Here is a 19,978-nt window from a genome sequence, read left to right as displayed (position 1 = left end):
AAGGTTGTGGGATCATGCCCCACACCACAAACTTCAGCATTTAATCTAGGCTGACACTCCAGTGCAGTACTGAGGGAGTGCTGCACAGTCGGAGGTGCCGTCTTTCAGATGGGATATTAAACCAAAGCCCCATCTGTCTGCTCGGGTGGACATAAGAGATCCCATGGCACGATTTTGAAGAGGAACTGGGAAGTTCTTCCCGGTGTACTGGCCAATATTTATTCCTCAACCAACATCACTAAAACAGAGGATCTGGTCATTATCACATTGCTGTTTGTGGGACCTTGCTGTGTGCAAATTGGCAGCTGCGTTTCCAACATTATGACTGTGACTGCATTTCAAATATACTTTGTTGGCTGTAAAACACTTTGGGACGTCCTGGGGTCATGAAAGGCGCTATATAAATGCAAGTCTTTCTTTCTTTCTCTCTTCTTTCTTTCTCTCTTTCTTTCTCTCTTTCTTTCTTTCTCTCTTTCTTTTTTTCTTTTTTTCTTTTTCTCTTTCTTTCTCTCTTTCTTTCTTTCTTTCTCTCTTTCTTTCTTTCTTTCTTTCTAACTGAGACTCTTGGAACAAGGCAGCTGGCATTTGGCTTGCCAAATCAGAATGGGTTGATTTGAAGAAGTGGAAGAAATCACACAACACCAGGTTATAGTCCAACAGCTTTATTTCACCTGACGAAGGAGCAGCGCTCTGAAAGCTCGTGATTTCAAATAAATCTGTTGGACTATAACCTGGTGTTGTGTGATTTCTTACATTTGTCCACCCCAGTCCAACACCGGCATCTCCACACCACGATTTGAAGAAGGTAATAAGCTCCATTAATGGTTTGAAATGTGCCCATCCACCACAGACTCTTTTTCATCAGACTAGGAGTTGCATTCCTCATTTGATAAGGCATCAGGATCTATCAGCTCTGAGAAAAATGATACCCGAAGATCCAACAGCATAAACCGGAGCTATTTGCTCCCATCGCGGCCTTCAAACTGGATAATAATTATGCCTATCTGCAACTAAAATAAAACCGAGCTCCCAAATGGCTCCACAAGCGTGTCCAGTGAGCAGCTGACCCACATCGATCAGGGTGATCCCAGATTTGCTCACTGCTCTGTGTGGGGTTAATTGACCTCAGTATAGGTATGGTAATGCCATTATTATTGGCCTCAGGTTAATGAAAAAAAAATTTGGCTTTTGTTTCTATTCCCAATTGCTATCTGGTGACCCTTGGTAGAACCGATGTGTGAATGTTTGGCGAGGAACAGGATTCGATGCAGCGGTAGCGTTCCCTTCAAGCCGATATAGTACTCATTGTCGAAGCTCATCCATGAATAATGCTAGCTTGGGCAAGGCACCACAAGGTGGAACCATTCCCCTGCAAGGAGTCAATACCTCCAGGAGGGAAAATTAGCTGCGAAACATTGGCGAGCTAAAAGCGACTGGGTCAGTTCTTGCTGGAGCGAGGCATCTCACAATGTGCCCTGTTAGTTAGACATGTTTCTGCACCCTTCAACTCTAAAAAAATGTTTGCGCATAACTTGCTGGAAGTGCAAGCTGAGGGGAATGGGGCATCTGGGACCTTAGTGAACAGTGAGACCAACAGTCTGTCTCCTCAACTAATGAGATTTAAGGGTTGAGAAAGAAACAGAGGAATGACGGAGAAGGAAATAGGGTGTATTAGAGTCAAATCAGGTACAGAAAGATAAATAAAGAGAGGGAAAGAAGATTCAATTAATAGAGAGAAAAAAGTGAGATGAAGGAAAATTAAGGAAAAAATTAAAAATATGACAATTTGACCTTCTTTAAATCTCTAAGAAGCATTTACTACTTGCAGGAATGAGATTGAACAGTTTAAATTATTCCCTTTCTGGGCCAGAGAGGTTGAATCGGCATTGCATTAACAATTATCACATTGTTAAAAAGGTACTTACACCATTAATTATGAGTTTAATGGGCAATTAATGTGCAAATACAGCAAGTTCTTAAAAATAAAACATAAACCGACCAGCAAATTCAGGAGATTCGCAACTCACGACATATCTCTTAATCCCTGAACTTGCTGACCAAATCTTGCATTAATAATCTTGCGTGCGTCGTTAACAAGCGGTTATTTTTCCAGGAAGGTTTGGCCCAGTGAATCACTTGGTTATCTACGTACAATCGGTTTAGGTTGGCAGTGACAATGAAACCTGACAAGGATTCTTTTTAGAGTCTTCAAACTGATTACCTTCGCTAACACAGAGAAAGATTCTAACAATTTGTTCAGATTCTAGCCGGCAGCATCAAAAGAATTTCACCCCTAGTTGCTTGCAGGCACCAGGTGGGACTTGTCAAAGACTAGATTGGAAACAGATCAATCCTGTTGATGTTTAACCTGTTAGTTTCAAAGGTAGGATTGGTGGTAGCATTTGATGGATAGAATTACATAGAATTTACAGCACAAAAACAGGCCGTTCGGCCTAACATGTATATGCCGGTGTTTATGCTCCACATCCGCCTCCTCCGACCTTACTTTATCTCATCCTATCAATATATCCTTCTATTCCTTTCTCCCTCATGTACTTATCTAGATTCCCTTTAAATGCATCTATATTATGCGCCTTAACATCATCCTGTGGTAGCGAGCTGCACATTCTAAACACACTCTAGGTAAAGAAGTTTCTCTTGAATTCCTTATTGGATTTATTGGTGATTATTTTATATTTTGGCACCTAGTTTTGGTCTCTCCCACAAGTCTACCCTATTAAACCCTTTCATAATCTTAAAGACCTCTATCACCAAAAAAACTCACCAAATATGTAAATATATAAAAACACAAAGCCAAAACACCCTTCTCTTTTCTAGAGTAAAAAGCCCCAGCCTTTTCAATCTTTCTTGATCGGTATAAACTTGTTCTGGTATCATCTTTGTAAATCTTTTTTACACCTGTTCTAGTGCCTCTAAATCCATTTTATAATATGGAGACCAGAAGATTCACAAGTGGCTCGGTGTCAAATTATTTTGATAACGCTCCTGTGAAGCACCTTGAGACGTTTTACTACATTAAAGGCACTATATAAATACAAGTTGTTGTTGTTGTTGCTGCCCACTGAGCCACGGCTCAGCGATAACAGCAAGAATTGCTGGAACTACAGAGCAGGTCAGTCAGCATCTATAAAGAGAGATTAACCTTTTGTGGGTCGACTCTCCTTCAGAAAAAACAACAATTTGCAGGAGAGTGGAGAGGAATGTTATACGGTCAGTAAAATAGTAATTAACGCTGAATTTTAACTGCCCACAAAGCTTTTGTGAAAATAGTTGAGACAGACTTGTTTAAAAACAACTCCGATTTATTTTTTCACCTCCTTTTCTTTTCAGGGAGTAAATTGTGAGCAAAATTACAATGATTGCTTGATCTATACTTGCCCGACGGGCTTTACATGTGTCGATGGTCTAAACAAGGTCAGTTGCTTACCTGTTGAGCCCACCACCAGCGCAGAAAGCCCTGTTGAAGCGACACCTAGTGGAGCCTCCCATATTGCACCTACGTCGGTCTTGGCAGAGCCGGCAGTATCATGGAGCATCATCAGTACGGAAGACAAAGAATCTCAAGGTAATTCTTCTGACGTTGGAGGTGGGTGAGAGCTGGCACGAGCTTTTGCAACCTTGTTATTTATAGATCATAGAATATTTTATTTTTAACATTACTTGGTCCTCTCTTTTGCCATGATGATCGCATTTCAAAGCTTTTGTTGTAATTCACCTCATAACTTTGAGATTGCATTTTATATCAAAACGTAATTATTATTTACAGTTACCTGCACTATCCCCGCCTTGTCATGCTCAGTGACGCAACCTAGCAACATGTAAATTAGTGGTTAATTAATTAGTGGTACAGCATTCACACCAGGTGGCAGGTACACAATGGACATTTGAGGCATGGAATGGGAGCACACTCTTAAGGCTCCTTTACTGTCCCCAATGGTAGCCCTGACCTCACTGTAATGTAAATGAAGCAACAACAGGTGGTTTTCACAGGAGTGCCAATAAAGAACAACAACTTGCACTTATATAGCTTCTTTAATGTAGTAATACCTCCCAAGGTGCTGCATAGCAGTGTGATCAGACAAAAATTGATACGGAATCAAAGAAGGAGATATTAGGACAGGTGACTAAAAGTTTGGTCAAAGTGGCAGGTTTTAAGGAGCATCTTAAAGGAGGAGAGAGAGGTGGAGAGGCCTAGGGAGAAACTTCTAGAGCTTAGGGCCTAGACAGCTGAAAGTACAGCTATCAATGGTGGAGCAATGGAAGTCGGGGATGCACAAGATGCCAGAATTGCAGGAGCGCAGAGATCTCAGATGGTTGTATGGTGGGAGGAGGTCACAGAGATAGGGAGGAGCGATGCCATGGATTTGAACATGAGGATGAGAATTTTAAAGTCAAAGCATTGGTAGACTGGAAGCCAATGTAGGTCAGCGAGCGCAGGGATGATGGGTGAGCGGACATGGTGTTTGTTAGGATATGGGCAGCAGAGTTTTGGATGTGTTCAAATTTATAAACTGGCCATCATTTTCTTGTTACAGGCATATAAGCCAGCAAAGTCCTACTCCAGATACTTGAGTACATAATCCATGCTGACACTTCAATGCTGTACTGAGGGAGGTGCCATCTTTCTGTATCTGGTTTGGCTCTAATTTACCCTACTTCTCAGTCCTTCCTCTGTTTCTTTCTCAATCCTTAAATCTCATTGGTTAAGGAGATAGACTGTTGGTCCCGCCATTGACCAAGGTCCCAGATACCCCATTGCCCTCACCACGCCATTATCAGCTCCCGCTTCCAGCAAGTTATGGCACAAAAAATGTTTTGAATTGAACAGTGCAGATAAATGTCTAACTAACGGGGCACGCCGTGAGATGCCCCACTCCAGCAAGATCTGGGCCATGTGTTTAAAGTGAAAAGACTCAATACACAAAGAATTTCAAAATTAAACCTAGAATCCGCCGACAAAAGCAATCCAATAAGATAGGTGTTTGTAGTAATGCTGCTATATTTCATTTGGAGTTTGACGCAGTGCTCCAAACATGTCAAGTGAGCATTTTGTCTAATTATTTAAATTTAAGAGACAGAGCAATAAAGATGATTGTGAATAACACTGTGTCCCGAGATAATTGCCAGAAAAAAAATCCCAGGTACCTTGAACATGAATCAGTATATCGAATAGCTATAGTTTTGCAATGAGGCAGTCTACAAAGCATTATATGACGCCTTGTATACTTTAGATATGGCCAAGCATACAATAGGCCAGAAATTCGGGTCCCCACGGGTAAGTACACGCTGGGTACTCACGCGTAGGTCCAACGAAAGTGCCGGTTTCGTGCATGCACTGCGCATGCGTGGGAAACCGGAACTTCCGTTCCCTTAAAGGAAGGGGTTCACAGGTCAAACGCGTGTGCCGGAGAGGCAGCGTGCATGCCTGGAACTTCCGTTTTTTTTGCAGGTTTCTCCGGGAGGGTAAGTCTCCAGGAGCTACGCTTTTAAAAAGCAGTCGCAAGGCTTGCTTTTAACAAGGTAAGTGGTGAATTAAGTAAAATTAAAACATTTTTTCCACAGGTTTATTATTTTTAAATACTTTAAAGAAAGGTAAGTTTATTTTTAGCCCTGTTAGAAACTAATTAATTTTTTCAAAAATTTAAATTATTGTTTAAAATAGTTATTTTATGTAATTTATAGTTATTTTAAAAATGTGGTTTTTCTTAATTTATTTGAAGTTTTAGTTGTGTTTTGGGGCTGAATTGTATTCATAGATTTGACAGGTTTTCCTGTCAAATCTATGAATACAGATTCCCTGCTACCATTGGCTCTCCATGGCCCACGTGATCCCAGGGGGATGCTTCGAACTAACTGCGCCCCTGGGATACGCAAGCACTGCGCGCCGGCAGTTGGAGCAGGCCCAGGATCGGAATCCCACGCGGGCCCACAGCACAACGGCCGGCGCACTAGGTAAGTGCAGGTCGGGGGCTTGCACCCGCGGGAAGCCTCCGACCCGAATTTCTGGGCCAATATACCTTAGCTATAACCCAATGTGCAAAATAGTACATTTTTAACTAGGAATCGCCAAACTGGAGTGCTTCAGACATGAGACAGTTCACAAACTTGTATGCATTAGATACTGGTATACACACAAAACTAATTTTGTGACAGTGTAAAATGGGGCAATATCAAATCACCGCCCATTGCACATTTCTCCTGATTTACATTCAGTGGAAATGAAAAGCAGGAAAGATGTATAACGGGCAGCTGATCTGATATTGGCTGTTTTATACTATCATCCAAAGTCAAATTTATCCCCCTAGAACTAGTCGGCCCATCATGCCTGTGCCAGCTCTTTCTAAGAGCTATCCAATTAGTCCCACTCCCCTGCTCTTTCCCCATAAATCCTGCAAATGTTTCCTTTCCAAGTAGGTATCCAATCCCCTTTTGAAAGTTACTATTGAATCTGCGTCCACCACCCTTTCAAGCAATACATTCCAGATCACAACAACTTGCTGCGTGAAAAAAAACTCTTCATCTGCCCTCTGGTTCTTTTGCCAGTTACCTTAAATCTGTGTCCTCTGGTTACCAACTCTCATACCAGTGGAAACCGTTTCTCCTTATTTACCCTATTTGAACCAAGGGGTTTAAATGCACAATCCATTGAAAGCATGAGTAGATAAAGCTATCAAAGAAGGCCATTCGTATTTTGTTCTTTGTAAATGGGGCAGACTGTGCAAGAATAAAGAAGTAGTGATAAATTTATAGAGGTAATGATTAGGCTACAGTTAGATAACTGTATCCAGCTTTTTTGCCCCATTGTAGAAAGGTCACTAAAGCCATCAAGAGCATACAATATAAATTCACCATGATGATACCAGGGATGAAAATCTCTAGTTATGAGCAGAGACTTGTGATACTAGGGCTATTGCCACTCAAACAGAAGAGTTCAAGATGAAACTTAATAGAGGTTTATAAAATTATGAAAGGTTTTGATGGATGAAGTACTGCGTTCAGTTCTGGGCACCACACCTCAGGAAGGATATATTGGCCTTGGAGGGGGTGCAGCACAGATTCACCAGAATGATGCCGGGGCTAAAAGGGTTAAATTATGAGGACTGGTTACATAGACTAGGCTTGTATTCCCTTCAGTATAGAAGGTTAAGGGGTGATCTAATTCATAGAATCATGGAATCACATAAATCTACGGCACAGAAGGAGCCATTCGGTCCATCTTGTCCGTGCCGGCCGACAAAGAGCTATCCAGCCTAATCCCACTTTCCAGCACTTGGTCCGTATCCTTGTAGGTTACGGCACTTCAAGTGCATATCCAAGTACTTTTTAAATGTGATGAAGGTTTCTGCCTCTACCACCCTTTCAGGCAGTGAGTTCCAGACCTCCACCACCATTAAGGTGCTTAAGATGATTAAAGGAATTGATAGGGTAGAAAGAGAGAAACTATTTCCTCTGGAGGGTGGGGGGGGGAATCCAGAACAAGGGGGCATAACCATAAAATTATAGCCAGGCCATTCAGGGGTGATGTCAGGAAGCACTTCTTCACACAAAGGGCAGTGGGAATCTGGAACTCTCTCCCAAAAAGCCATTGAAGCTGGGGGTCAATTGAAAATTTCAAAACTTAGATTGATAGATTTTTGTTAGGCAAGGATATTAAGGGTTACAGAACCAAGGAGGGTAGATGGAGTTAAGATACAGATCAGCCATGATCTAATTGAATGGCGGAACAGGCTCGAGGTGCTGAATGGCTCCCTCCTGTTCCTTCCTATGAATAGGAATGGACTATTTCCTCTGGTTAGGGTGTCAGAGACAAGGGGTCATCAAATTGAGGAGAGAGTTCAGGAGAAAATTCTTTACACAGAGGATTGTTGGAGCAAGGAATGCTTTGATGGAGGGAATAGTTGAGGCAGAGACCTTTGCAACTTTTAGAGAAAAACTGGATAATCACTTGAAGAAGAGAAATATATGGTGTTATAGGGAGATCGGAGGGCTGTGGGATTAGTTTTGGATTGTTCTAAGTAAGGGCTGGCACAGACATGATGGGCTGAATGGTCCCCTTTTTATACTGTGAATTTCTATGGTTTTATGATACAGTGGGTAGCACATTTTTATTTCATTATGTGGCTGGTGCAAGGTCAATGTAATTTTTCTACTCCTGATATTTTGCGTAACCTTTAGATAAATGAGCTAAGCATGCCTCTATATTATTTACACTTCGTAATGTGCCTAAGAGCATGTTTGCTTCCTATAATTTAACGTCCGCCTTCACAGAGAGAAGAAAAAAATAAGCAAGATATGGGGAGAGAGCATTTAATCTTACGGATCTGAAACCAGTGCACTGTGACCAAATAGGCCTCACTCTGCGCAGAACTCTGTTGTTATAAATTACAGCCCTAATCCTCTGCTGTGCAGTCACTTTGAGAAAATGAAGATACTCTTTGCTGAATTCTGTACTTTGTTTTGACTTCAGAGGGCCCAAGGCAGCAGTTCAAGCCTCGCTTACATTACCAGCACCAGATCATTTTCATCCAATAGAAAATGATTTTCTTTTCTTGATGCTCCTAAATTTATTTTCATCTTTTTTTTTTACTTGATCGATATGCACAAAGCTGGGATAAACTCGAGGCATCTGCCAGCCAGCTCGGGTCTTAGGGTTGCCAACTCTGGCTGGGTGTATTCCTGGAGGTTTCATCACATGACCGACTGCCTCCAACCGTCCCGCCCCCACACTCCCGCCATTGGTCCATCCTCCAGGTGCCCCCACCTTCCCATGGCCAATTGGAAAGGGAACAGACTCTTTGCTACCCAATTGGATTCAGCTTGACTCTTTGAGAAACAGACCTTTTTTCCTCCAGCTCCAATACTTTTATAACTAATAAATTGAAGTGTTTATTAAAGAAAATGAAAAAGAAACAATTTGCTTTAATGTCCCTATGATTTTTCTCCCAGGTTTGCTCACAGCAGTGTCCTGGAGAATCTTCGATTTCTGGAGACTTCAGGCCAACCCTACTCGGGCTGAGCAAAATACCATGGAGGATTTTAACGTCCTTGTTTTAACCATTCTTTGGGAAATGACCTGGAATGTGTCACTTCTAAGAATGAAGGGGCATGTTGTAATATTGTTGGATGGTGTTGGAGGCTTGATTCCCTTCCCAGCACCTGACAACACTTGTGCAAAAAAAATTGCCTTTTCACACACCTCGATTTGTTTTGCTCTGTTGAGCTTGTGCAATTTGCCGTTCCACATGTAGTTCCCTTGAAACCCCCTCCGCCAGAGCCTTTAACCATCTTTCCTCACTGTGTTTAGTCAGTGTGACGTGTAAGGTTCCTTTTGCTCCTTGAGGACTGTGTGACATCCTGCCCACCCCACACCTATTTGTGTAGCATGTCATTTTTGCTCTTTCACTCAGCAAGGCTTTGTCTCAAACTCCAATTGCTTTGACGATACATGTCCATTCCTGACATAGAAACAAATGACTTCAAATTACCCAGCAGGAGAAAGCACGGATTGATTTTTCTAACGGTATGGTCCCTCCACATGATACCTTCAGACTGAATGGTAACCTATCAATCCAGCTCTATCACAGAATCATACATCACGGAAGGAGGCCCTTTGGCCCATCGTGCCTGTGCCGGCTCTTTGAAAGAGCTATCCAATTAGTCCCACTCCCCTGCTCTTTCCCCCATAGCCCTGCATTTTTTTCTTTTTTAAGTATTTATCCACTTCCCCTTTCTGCCTCCACCACCTTTTCAGGTAGTCTATTCCAGATCACAACAACTCGCTACATAAAAAAAAATTCTCCTCACCGCCCCTCTGGTTCTTTTACCAATTACTTTAAATCTGTGTCCTTTGGTTACCAACCCTCCTGCCACTGGAAACAGTTTCTCTTCATTTACTCTATCAAAACCATTCATGGTTTGAACACCTCTATTAAATCTCCTCTTAACCTTCTCTGCTCTAAGGAGAACAATCCCAGCTTCTCCAGTCTCTCCACATAACTGAAGTCCCTCATCCCTGGCACCATTCTGGTAAAACGATAGCGAAATACTGCGGATGCTGGAAATCCGAAATAACAACAGGAAACGCTGGAAAAACTCAGCAGGCCAGGCAGCATCGGTGGAGAGAGAAACAGAGTTAACGTTTCAGGTCAATGACCTTTCGTCAGAACTGGGAAAAAAGCAGGAAATGGAAAGCAAGTTTGGGGGCTGGGAAAAGGGGGAGGGGATGAAAGAACAAAAGGGAAGGTCAGTGATAGGATAGAAAGCAGGAGAGATTAAGAGACATTGAGAGACATTAAGAGATATTCAAAGGCAAGGGGAGGTGGAAATGGGGCAGGTTAAGTAACAAAGGATGGCTCTAGATGGGGTGTGAATTGCGCTGGTAGAATGAAGGACAGCTGAAGGGAGGGAAGAAAAAACAATATATACATAAAATAAATAGATATATATCACATATATATATTTTCTTATTTTTTTATCCACACTTTGTTTTTTCTTCCCTCCCTTCAGCTGTCCTTCATTCTACCAGCGCAATTCACACCCCATCTAGAGCCATCCTTTGTTACTTAACCTGCCCCATTTCCACCTCCCCTTGCCTTTGAATATCTCTTAATGTCTCTTAATCTCTCCTGCTTTCTATCCTATCACTGACCTTCCCTTTTGTTCTTTCATCCCCTCCCCCTTTTCCCATCCCCCAAACTTGCTTTCCATTTCCTGCTTTTTTTCCAGTTCTGACAGAAGGTCATCGACCTGAAACATTAACTCTGTTTCTCTCTCCACCGATGCTGCCTGGCCTGCTGAGTTTTTCCACCATTCTGGTAAATCTCTTCTGCACCCTCTCTACGGCCTTGATCTTTCATACCCTAAATAATTGAACACAGCATTCAGCTGAAGCCTAATCAATGATTTGTAAAGGTTTAGCATAACTTCCTTGCTTTTGTACTCTGTAGCTTAATAAATTGCTTATTTCCAATTCTCAGCCAAAGATAACTTTCTACCAATCCAGTAGAAGCTATTGAAGGTGATGAACTAAATAACGATATCCATTAGATGCAGGTAGCATAAACTCCCTCGTTTAAAGTCAATCGGTGACATTAAAATAGACAGTCGGTTTTGAAGTAATGGAGAAGCTTTGTTGTATTTGCCATAAGTTCCTGTAAAGGTTCTATTCCTTCCTGAGAGAGATAAGCAAATTGTATGGGCTTTAATTAGAAAATGTAAAATGTGGTGGCAACTCTTCTAATTCCGAATGTAAAATACTCTCCAAAGAATTCAGGGACACAGATTTGTAATTCATAAATTTTATATTGAGTCAGAGCAGTGGATTTGATTTAGAAAATTTAATACTCCTTATTTGAACAGTGCCATTTGTTCTGAGTAGTGGCCTCACACAGGCCATGAATAAATGGAGGGTTTACATTTACTAAGCTCTTGAGGTCACTTATATTGCACTTACACTTTTATTAAGAATATGATTTACTGAGTCGCATTTGTCTGCTCTACAGTGCTTTTTTGCCTACGAGAGAATTAATAGTTTCTGTTGGCAATACGAATTGCTGTAATCTCAGAAAACCAGCCCAGAGGAAAAAGCTGTTTACCATTAACTGAAAAATTTACCTTCCTCCTCCTCCCACCTCTTTAGTTTTCCTAAAGGTCTAAAAATGACAGAATTATCATACCAGCACTTTCTGACAACCTCCATTACTAGTGAAACAGCCAGCAGTGCATCATCCAGAAGAAGAACACAGGGGTTGGCTTCCCCGAGGCAGGTCTGTTGATATTAGTCAACGTTTTTCAGTTCCTTTCATTGTCAGGTTTAGTATATTCTCCATCATTCCCTCCACAAGATCTTACAGGGGAGAGTGTACCATGTATTGTTTCCCAGTGACGCTACCATGATCAGCAGCCATCTTGAAATATATTTTTTAAAGATCAATAGTTCCCAAATATATGAGTGCCTTTGCTGAGTCTGCCTTGCTCTCACTCCTCCAGAATTTGGGTGACAATGTCCCTGTCTCCTGTGTACAGGATTCATCATTACAGCTCCATCAGGCTTCTCCTTTATCTTTCCCTGTATTGTACATGATTCCAGTAATCAGCAGCTTGCTGACTCATTACTCTCCTATGGGCCCCTGTTTACGGTGGCTCGCACTGGTTCACCCTTATCTCATACAGGGACATCCCATGATGAAACCGAGGAACTACATCAGAATGTTGTTCATAGACTACAGCTCAGCATTCAACACTATCGTCCCCAACAAGCTGGTCACCAAACTCCACACTCTTGGCCTGAGCACTTCCCTCTGCAACTGGACCCTGGACTTCCTAACAAACAGACCCCAGTCTGTCAAATTAGGTAACCACACCTCCCCCCCCCGACCCTAAACACGGGGGCCCCACAAGGATGTGTGCTGAGCCCCCTCCTCTACTCCCTCTTCACCCACGACTGTGTGGCTGTTCATGGTTCCAACACCATCATCAAGTTTGCGGATGATACCACGGTAGTAGGCCAGATCACCAACAACGATGAGTCAGCTTACAGGGAGGAGGTCCAGCATCTCGTGAAGTGGTGCGCTGATAACAACCTGGCCCTTAACATCAAGAAAACCAAAGAAATCATTGTGGACTTCAGGAAGTCTAAAGGCGGAAGTCACACCCCCATCCACATCAATGGGGCTGTGGTGGAAAGGGTGGACAGCTTTAAGTTCCTCGGAGTCCACATCACGGAAGACCTCTCCTGGTCCCTCAATACCTCCTCTCTGGTGAAGAAGGCCCAGCAGCGCCTATATTTCCTAAGGAGGCTGAAGGGATGTAACCTGTCACCCCTGATCCTCTCTAACTTTTACCGCTGCACAATAGAGAGCATCCTGACGAACTGTATCACAGTATGGTATGGCAGCTGTAGCTACCACGACTGGAAAGCCCTGCAGCGGGTAGTCAAAACTGCCCAACGCATTACCGGCACCCGGCTACCGACCATAGAACATGTATATCAGAAATGCTGCCTACGGAGGGCACGGTCCATCATCAAAGACCCTACCCACCCCAGCCACAGTCTGTTCGCCCTCCTACCATCTGGAAGACGCTACAGATGCATTCACACCCGTACGGCTAGATTTAGGAACAGCTTCTTTCCCAGGGCTGTCATCCTACTGAACTCCACAAATAAACACTAAAGCCTGCACATCTGCCGATGCACTTTATTATGGTCATATTTATGCTAATATATATGTACAAATGTATGTTGAAATGTTTAAGTGTCCTAATCCAAATTGTACACTCTCGGGAGCCGCAAGCCTACATTTCATTGTACTGCACTTGTGCACTAACAATGACAATAAAAGTTGATTTGATTTGATTTGATTTGATTTGATTTGATTACAAGCCAAATGTATGTTGAATGTTTAAATGTCTTAATCTAAATGTACACTCTCGGGAGCCGCAAGCCTACATTTCGTTGTACTGCACTTGTGCACTAACAATGACAATAAAGTTGATTATTATTATTATTATCCATCTGTCTTCTCGGACCTGCTCGGTCAGCAGGAGCTTATTGAGTTCATCTTGGATTTCTCTTCTCATGCTGGCACAGGTTGCCATGAAGGGAGAATTACATGCCCTAGCCCTTTTGGACTACCCCAGATCAGGAGTATTCCCCAGACGTTCACCTTCAACTTAAGTTAGAGATAGCCGAATTCCATAAGACGCTTAAATGGGTCTAAAGGTTCAGGCTATCTCTCCCTAAAGGAAAGGAATGACTGAAGATGTTACCATCCTTCAGATAGTACTTTTAATAAGTTGAACTAGACTGTAACCTTCCGGATATTATGAGGGTCCGGAATACCCCTCAGAATTCTGCAACTCCTTACAAAAGAGTGTACAGAATTTGGGTTCGCGAGTTTATACAGAATTACTCTTTGAGACAATTCTAAAAATATATAGTTTTATTTAAGAGCCGACATTCATTTAACAGCTGTTGAATCAGTCGCAACATTAACAATTCAAAATACAGATAGCTTACATTTCTTATTTCTCAGAGATCCTTATTCTCAAATCTTTACTTCGTTACATTTCTACATTTCTTACTTATTTCTAAATCCAGAATATCCACCAAAATCAATTACTTTGACTCCCGAGACTCATAGTTAAAGACTTACAGAGATGCCTCTGAAGAGTTGAGAAATGTTTTGCCCATTCAGCGAGTTCTGACTTTCTGTTTGAAAAGCTCTTATTTTTATACCCTTTTGGCAGTGGTTTCTTCTTAGAAGTTCTCTGCTGATGTCAGCTAATTGTCTTTATTGATACCTCTTTTGAATGCTTTCTATCTTACTGTCAATTCAGCTATTGCATGCATAATTATGTCTCTACCTTTAGGTGTTTCAAAACCATCATAAAAACAATGACAGCAATCTTTATTTGATGTCATTCTTACAAAATGCTTTCATTCAATTCTTAATATTGGCTTAACTGGTTTTTAGCAGACATTGTGACTCCGTGGTGATCCAAGTTTAATACAAACACAATGTAATTGCTTGGTGTCATCTATTGAAGTCATATCTTCAAAGTGTCCTTGTTGGTATCATATTTACTATGTCTAAATTAAAGATACTTCAGCTAGGATGGTTCATGCATTTCTAGCTATCTCAATTGGTTGCATATTTAATCGTGTTTCCTGTCTTCCAAGTTTAACATAAAACTATTTGACCAGCAAGTGTTTCTTTTACTTGATGTCATCTTTTCAAAGGCACATGCCTTTTAATGTTTGTGTTTCTGTTTTACGTATTAGTTCTTAACACTTTAAACTGGGTCTTCTCATTGTGTTGGTTGCAAACCGTAGACCTTTTGGAAGCACCAATGGTTTGCTTCAATCTTTCATTGTTTTAGTATTTTTAACTAATTCCCATTTTAAAGTTTGTTTACAAATTTGTTATCAACTGATCTTTATCTCAGAAGCCTGTTCTCTGTTTACAGCTTATCGCCTAGAAATTCGGTGGAGCCCCAAACGGGGCGCCAAGCTCGCCTAGGCGCCGGAATTACCGCTGCGAATGGAGCCATTGTGCCTGCCGGAAATTCAGTTTGCGCGCCCCAAGAGGGATGCGGGGCGCTGCTCGAGGCGCCCCGCGTCCCTCTTGGGGCGCTGAAACTGACTATCACAGCGCAGCGTGCCACAGCGCCACACGCTGTGGCACGGCGCGCTGCGGTACTGCAGGCCTTCCTCCCCTTCTTAAGGGGGAGGGGCCTGCACCAGCGCGATGACTGATCGTGAGTGCCGGCAAAAGAGCCCGGCACCGAGGAGAAGTGCCGGGCTCTCGGGACACAGCCGGCACTGCCTGGGGGGGGGCATCAGGAGGCCGGGGACGGAGGTGCTGGCAGGCAGCCACTGAAAAAATGGCCGCCCCGCACCTCCACCTTAATTTGCACCACTACCGCCACAGGTAGGCCCCGTGAACCGGGCGCGATTTGCGATCGGCGTTACAGAGGTGGGCGCGACCAAATATCGTGATCGGGGCGGTAGCGGGGCGCTGCGCACACCGATGATGTCATTGGTGGCGGCGCAGCGCTACAGGCTAATGCCGCCATTAGCGCCCCGCTAAATATTGTGGGAGGCGCGGCCAGTGGCACTAAAGCCACTAAGTGTCCTCTTTAGGTGCTAACTGGTGACGCAGCCCACCGAATTTCTAGGCCATGTCTCTGAGGTTTTTTAGATTTTTAAACCCAGTACCTCATGCATTAATAATATCAGTATTCTGTTCATATTATGGTGTATCTTTCTGAAATATGGCGTATTCCCTCACAGCCACACTGAAAAAGAAACCATGCTTGCACCAGGACACAAGTTTCACCCTTTGTCCTTGGATGTTGTGTATAGTAGTACAACGTCAGTATAATCTTTTCATCAGGGAGTCAACTGTCACCATAGAGATGGATGATATACATTCAATAGTCACATACTGTTTCAGAAGTTTCAAACCACCTTTCAGAAACACTGGGGGGAATTTTCCCAGCCCTGGGGAGGCGGGAATGAAGGCGTGACTGCCAGGAAAATGGCTGAATCTGGGAGTGGGTACCCATCCCACTCCCAACCCACCTCCATGCCATCTTTCTAGGAGGTGGGTCCCCGACTTGCGCCGGGTCCCATCTCCTCGAGGCAGGAAGGGGATTAGTGCCAATTAACTGCCTGTTAACAGGCGAGCAGTGCGTCTGCGGGGGTCTGAGGGGCCGAAATGTCCGCTGTGGAGCTGAGTGATGAGTGCAAGTGTGGAGAGGTAAGTGTGTGGGATGAGCGTAAAGTGTTCTATTATTAACCTTTGCTTCTTCCTCCAGGCTTCAACCCTTTAGGCTGCGGAGCTGCTTCATCTCCACGGCAGAGAATGCAGAATGGAGAATGCAGCAGCCTTCTGCTTTCTGCTCATGAGAGATCTCTAAGTGAGTCTGTGTCCAAGGTCTCACCTTAGAAGACAGATTGTCAGTGTTTGACAGCTTCACAGAGCTGTCAAACGCTGACAATTCATCTGTCAATAAATCTCGACAGATGAAACGTCATTCGCTGATGTCATCTGTCACCAACTTTCCATTAATTGGCCGGCTAAGCCCGAAGGGCGGGCTTAACAAGGCCAATCAATGGAAGATAGCGTGGGTTGGCCAGACGTCGCTGGAGGCGGGACTAAAACCCGGTAAGCAGCAGTCCCGCCTCCAACACGTCTCCATTCATTAAATCCAGCCCAAAGAAACATAGGAACAAGAGTAGGCCACTCAGGCCCTCAAGCCTGTTCCGCCATTCAATGAGATCATGGCTGACTTGTATCCTAACTCTATCCACCCATTTTTGGCTCCATATCCCATAATAGCCTTGGTTAGCAAAAATCTATTGATCTCGGATTAAAAATTATTAATTAAGATAAAATCTACTACTTTTTGAGGTAGAGAGTTCCACACTTCCACTTTGTGTGAAGAAGTGTTTCATAACATCTATCCTGAATGGAAACAGAAAATGCTGGAAATACTCAGCAGGTCAGGCAGCATCTGTGGAGAGAGAAACAGAGTTAACGTTTCAGGTCGATGATCCTTTGTCAGAACTGGAAAAGGTTAGAGATGTAACAGGTTTTAAGCAAGTACAGAGGCAGGAAAAGGGGGGCGGAGGGAGGAAAGAACAAAAGGGAAGGTCTGTGATAGGGTGGAAGGCAGGAGAGATTAAATGACAAAAGGGATGATGGTGCAAGGTGAAAGGAGATTTTGAAATATCAGAATCGTCAGCAACAGATGCCATCTGAAAAATGGGGGCAGAGGTTATGATCTGAAATTGTTGAACTCAGTGTTGAGTCCGGAAGACTGTAAAGTGCCTATCCGCAATGAACTGGCTCTGATTTTAAGGTTATGTCACCTTGTCCTAGACTCCACCACCAGTGGAAAAAAGTTGCCTCTATCTACCCTATCAATTCCTTTACAAACTTCTCAAAACCTCAATCAAATCACCCCTTAATCTTCTATATTCCAGGGAATACAAGCCTAGTTTATGTAATCGCTCCTCATAATCTAAGCCCTGATAACATTCTGATGAATCTGCGCTGCACTCTTTCCAAGGCTAATATATCCTTTCTAAAGTGCGATACCCAGAACTGTACACAATACTTCAGATGTTGTCTAACTAGGGCTTTGTATAACTGTAGCAAAACACCCTCCCCTTTATTGTCTAGCCCTCATACATTTAATTAAATGAATCATTTTGATCCATCGCTGTCCATACCTGACCTTAGTTAACAGCATGTATTGTCTGTTGTTGACTAAGTGACCAAGACCTATTTCCTAAAGAACTATCGAATCAAAGCTCAGAACTTCTCAAATCTCCTACCATAACCTCTGCCCGTTAATCTGCAGTAATAAGTGCTTCTCTAAATCTGTTGGCCTTAACCACTGTTCTTGTTTCCTCCAATAGTGAAGAATGGTGGGCATTGAAAGATTTTGAGACACCAGTGAAAGAAAAGAAAGAAACTTAAATTTATATAGCACTTTTCATGACCTCAGGACGTCCCAAAGTGCTTTACAGTACTTTTTTGAAATGTAGTCTCTGTTGTAATGTAGGGAAATGCAGCAGCCAATTTGTGCACAGCAAACTCCCACAAACAGCAGTGAGATAATGACCAGATAATCTGCTTTTTAGTGATGCTGGTTGAGGGATAAACATTGGCCCAGGGCACTGGGGAGAATGCCCCTGCTTCTCTTCAAAATAATGCCATGGGATCTTTTACGTCCACCTGAGGGGGCAGACGGAGTTTAACATCTCACCAGTAAGACGGCACCTCCAACAGCACTCCCCTCAGTACTGCACTGGGAGTATCAGCCTGGATTATGTGTTCAAGTCTCTGGAGTGGGACTATGAACCCACAACCTCCTGACCTCGGATGTCAGGGTGCTATCAACTGAGCCACGGCTGACACTTTAGAAACTCACTACTCTGAAAAAGGTACACATTTGCATGGTGCTAGAGGAGAAACAGTATTTACTTCTATGTTATCCAATGGAGTGGCATTGCATTTGTGATGAAATATTTCCATTCATCACTGCCTGTGACTGAGATCGGTTTCAGTGTCATTTCCCTTCCCCCAGACCTCATTGTATTGTGTACTGGAATGTGCTGTATTGTATACTGGAATGTGCTGGAATGTGCTGTGTGTAGGGCTCCGCCCATACCTGGCCCCGTTTGTAAGCTAACTCAGTCTGGCCTCAGTCTCCAGAAGGAAGACATCTCTCTCTCTTACGTGTTACGTTCTAAGTTAATAAAAGCCTTGTTTTGTTCTGCTAACTTCGAGTCTCGGAATTATTGAGTCACATCAATTTTATTAACTTATTTTTCAACACTATGGATCAACTCCTGAAACCCGAACGTTTGGATTTGGATCAACATGCTCCGGACGCATCAGCACGCTTTGGACACTGGTTTGAGTGTATGGAATTCTTCCTGGACAATTCCGCAGCCGTCAAAGACGCTACGGACGCTGCGAGGATGAGACTCGGAATTCTGCGGAATTGGGTAAGCCACCGGGTTTACCCCCTCATCCAAGACGCCGAGACGCACCTGGCCGCCTGCGACATCTTAAAGGCGCATTACCAGCAGCCTACGAATGAGGTGTATGCTAGGCACCTGCTCGCCACCCGCGCACAGCGACCTGGGGAATCGGTGGAGGAGTTCCTAAGCACCCTGAAAATGCTTGGCAAAGACTGCAAGTGCCGAGATGTAAAAGCCGCAGTGTACACTGACGAGCTTGTTCGCGATGCCTTCATCACAGGCCTCAGCTCCACTTACATCCGGCAAAGACTGCTGGAAAAAACGGGGTTGGACCTGAAACAGGCTGCGGACACTGCGCGATCCCTGGATGTGGCCCAGAGAAACTCGGACGCCTACTCTTCAGCCCGCGCCGTCCACGCCGCCACGTGTGCACCGAGGGCGCCGCCATCTTGGAAGGCATCTTCCCCGCCCGACAGCCCGACACCGGCTGGGCCCCGCTCTCCCCCCAGAAGCCCTACGACAGCCGCGACGCGTCAGGGACCCAACTGCTACTTCTGCGGGCAGCCAAAGCACACCAGAAACCTGTGCCCGGCGAAAGGCACCACCTGCTTTAAGTGCGGTAAGAAGGGGCACTTCGGGAAGGTGTGCAGAGGGAACCCCGCCGGAAAACCAACCGCCGGAAAACCCGCCACCGCCGCGTGTGCGCCGTGGGAGCGGCCATCTTGGACGCCATCTTGCCCGACCTCGTGGGGTCCGCCATCTTGTGAGCAGACAGCGTGGACGCCATCTTGTATCGATCAGGGCCCTACAGTGGCATCGGTCACAGTGGACCAGACCAGGCCGCACCCGCTATCCAGATCAATGGTGGACATCGAGGTAAACGGGTGCCGGGTTAAATGCTTAATTGACAGTGGAAGCACGGAGAGCTTTATCCACCCAGAACTGGCACAACAACTC

At 43.9% G+C, this 19,978-nt stretch overlaps 1 protein-coding gene across 11 annotated transcripts in view; it reads left to right on the top strand.

The window, feature by feature from the left end:
* The window catches only part of LOC147112361 (protein eyes shut homolog), a 2,879,641-nt gene that overhangs the window by 2,610,445 nt on the left and 249,218 nt on the right, over window positions 1-19,978 (top strand). For all 11 annotated transcript variants that reach the window (XM_085996555.1, XM_085996552.1, XM_085996547.1 and 8 more), the window contains one exon: window positions 3,352-3,586. In XM_085996555.1, coding sequence (XP_085852681.1) covers window positions 3,352-3,586 — 235 coding nt within the window. The remainder of the gene's footprint in view (window positions 1-3,351; window positions 3,587-19,978) is intronic.

This window comes from Somniosus microcephalus, chromosome 9, assembly GCF_052327205.1.
Source record: "Somniosus microcephalus isolate GS21.2 chromosome 9, FLI_Smic_1.0, whole genome shotgun sequence".
Taxonomy (NCBI): Eukaryota; Metazoa; Chordata; class Chondrichthyes; order Squaliformes; family Somniosidae; genus Somniosus; species Somniosus microcephalus.
Note: the sequence above shows the minus strand (reverse complement) of the source record. Positions and strands in the feature narration are given on the sequence as shown.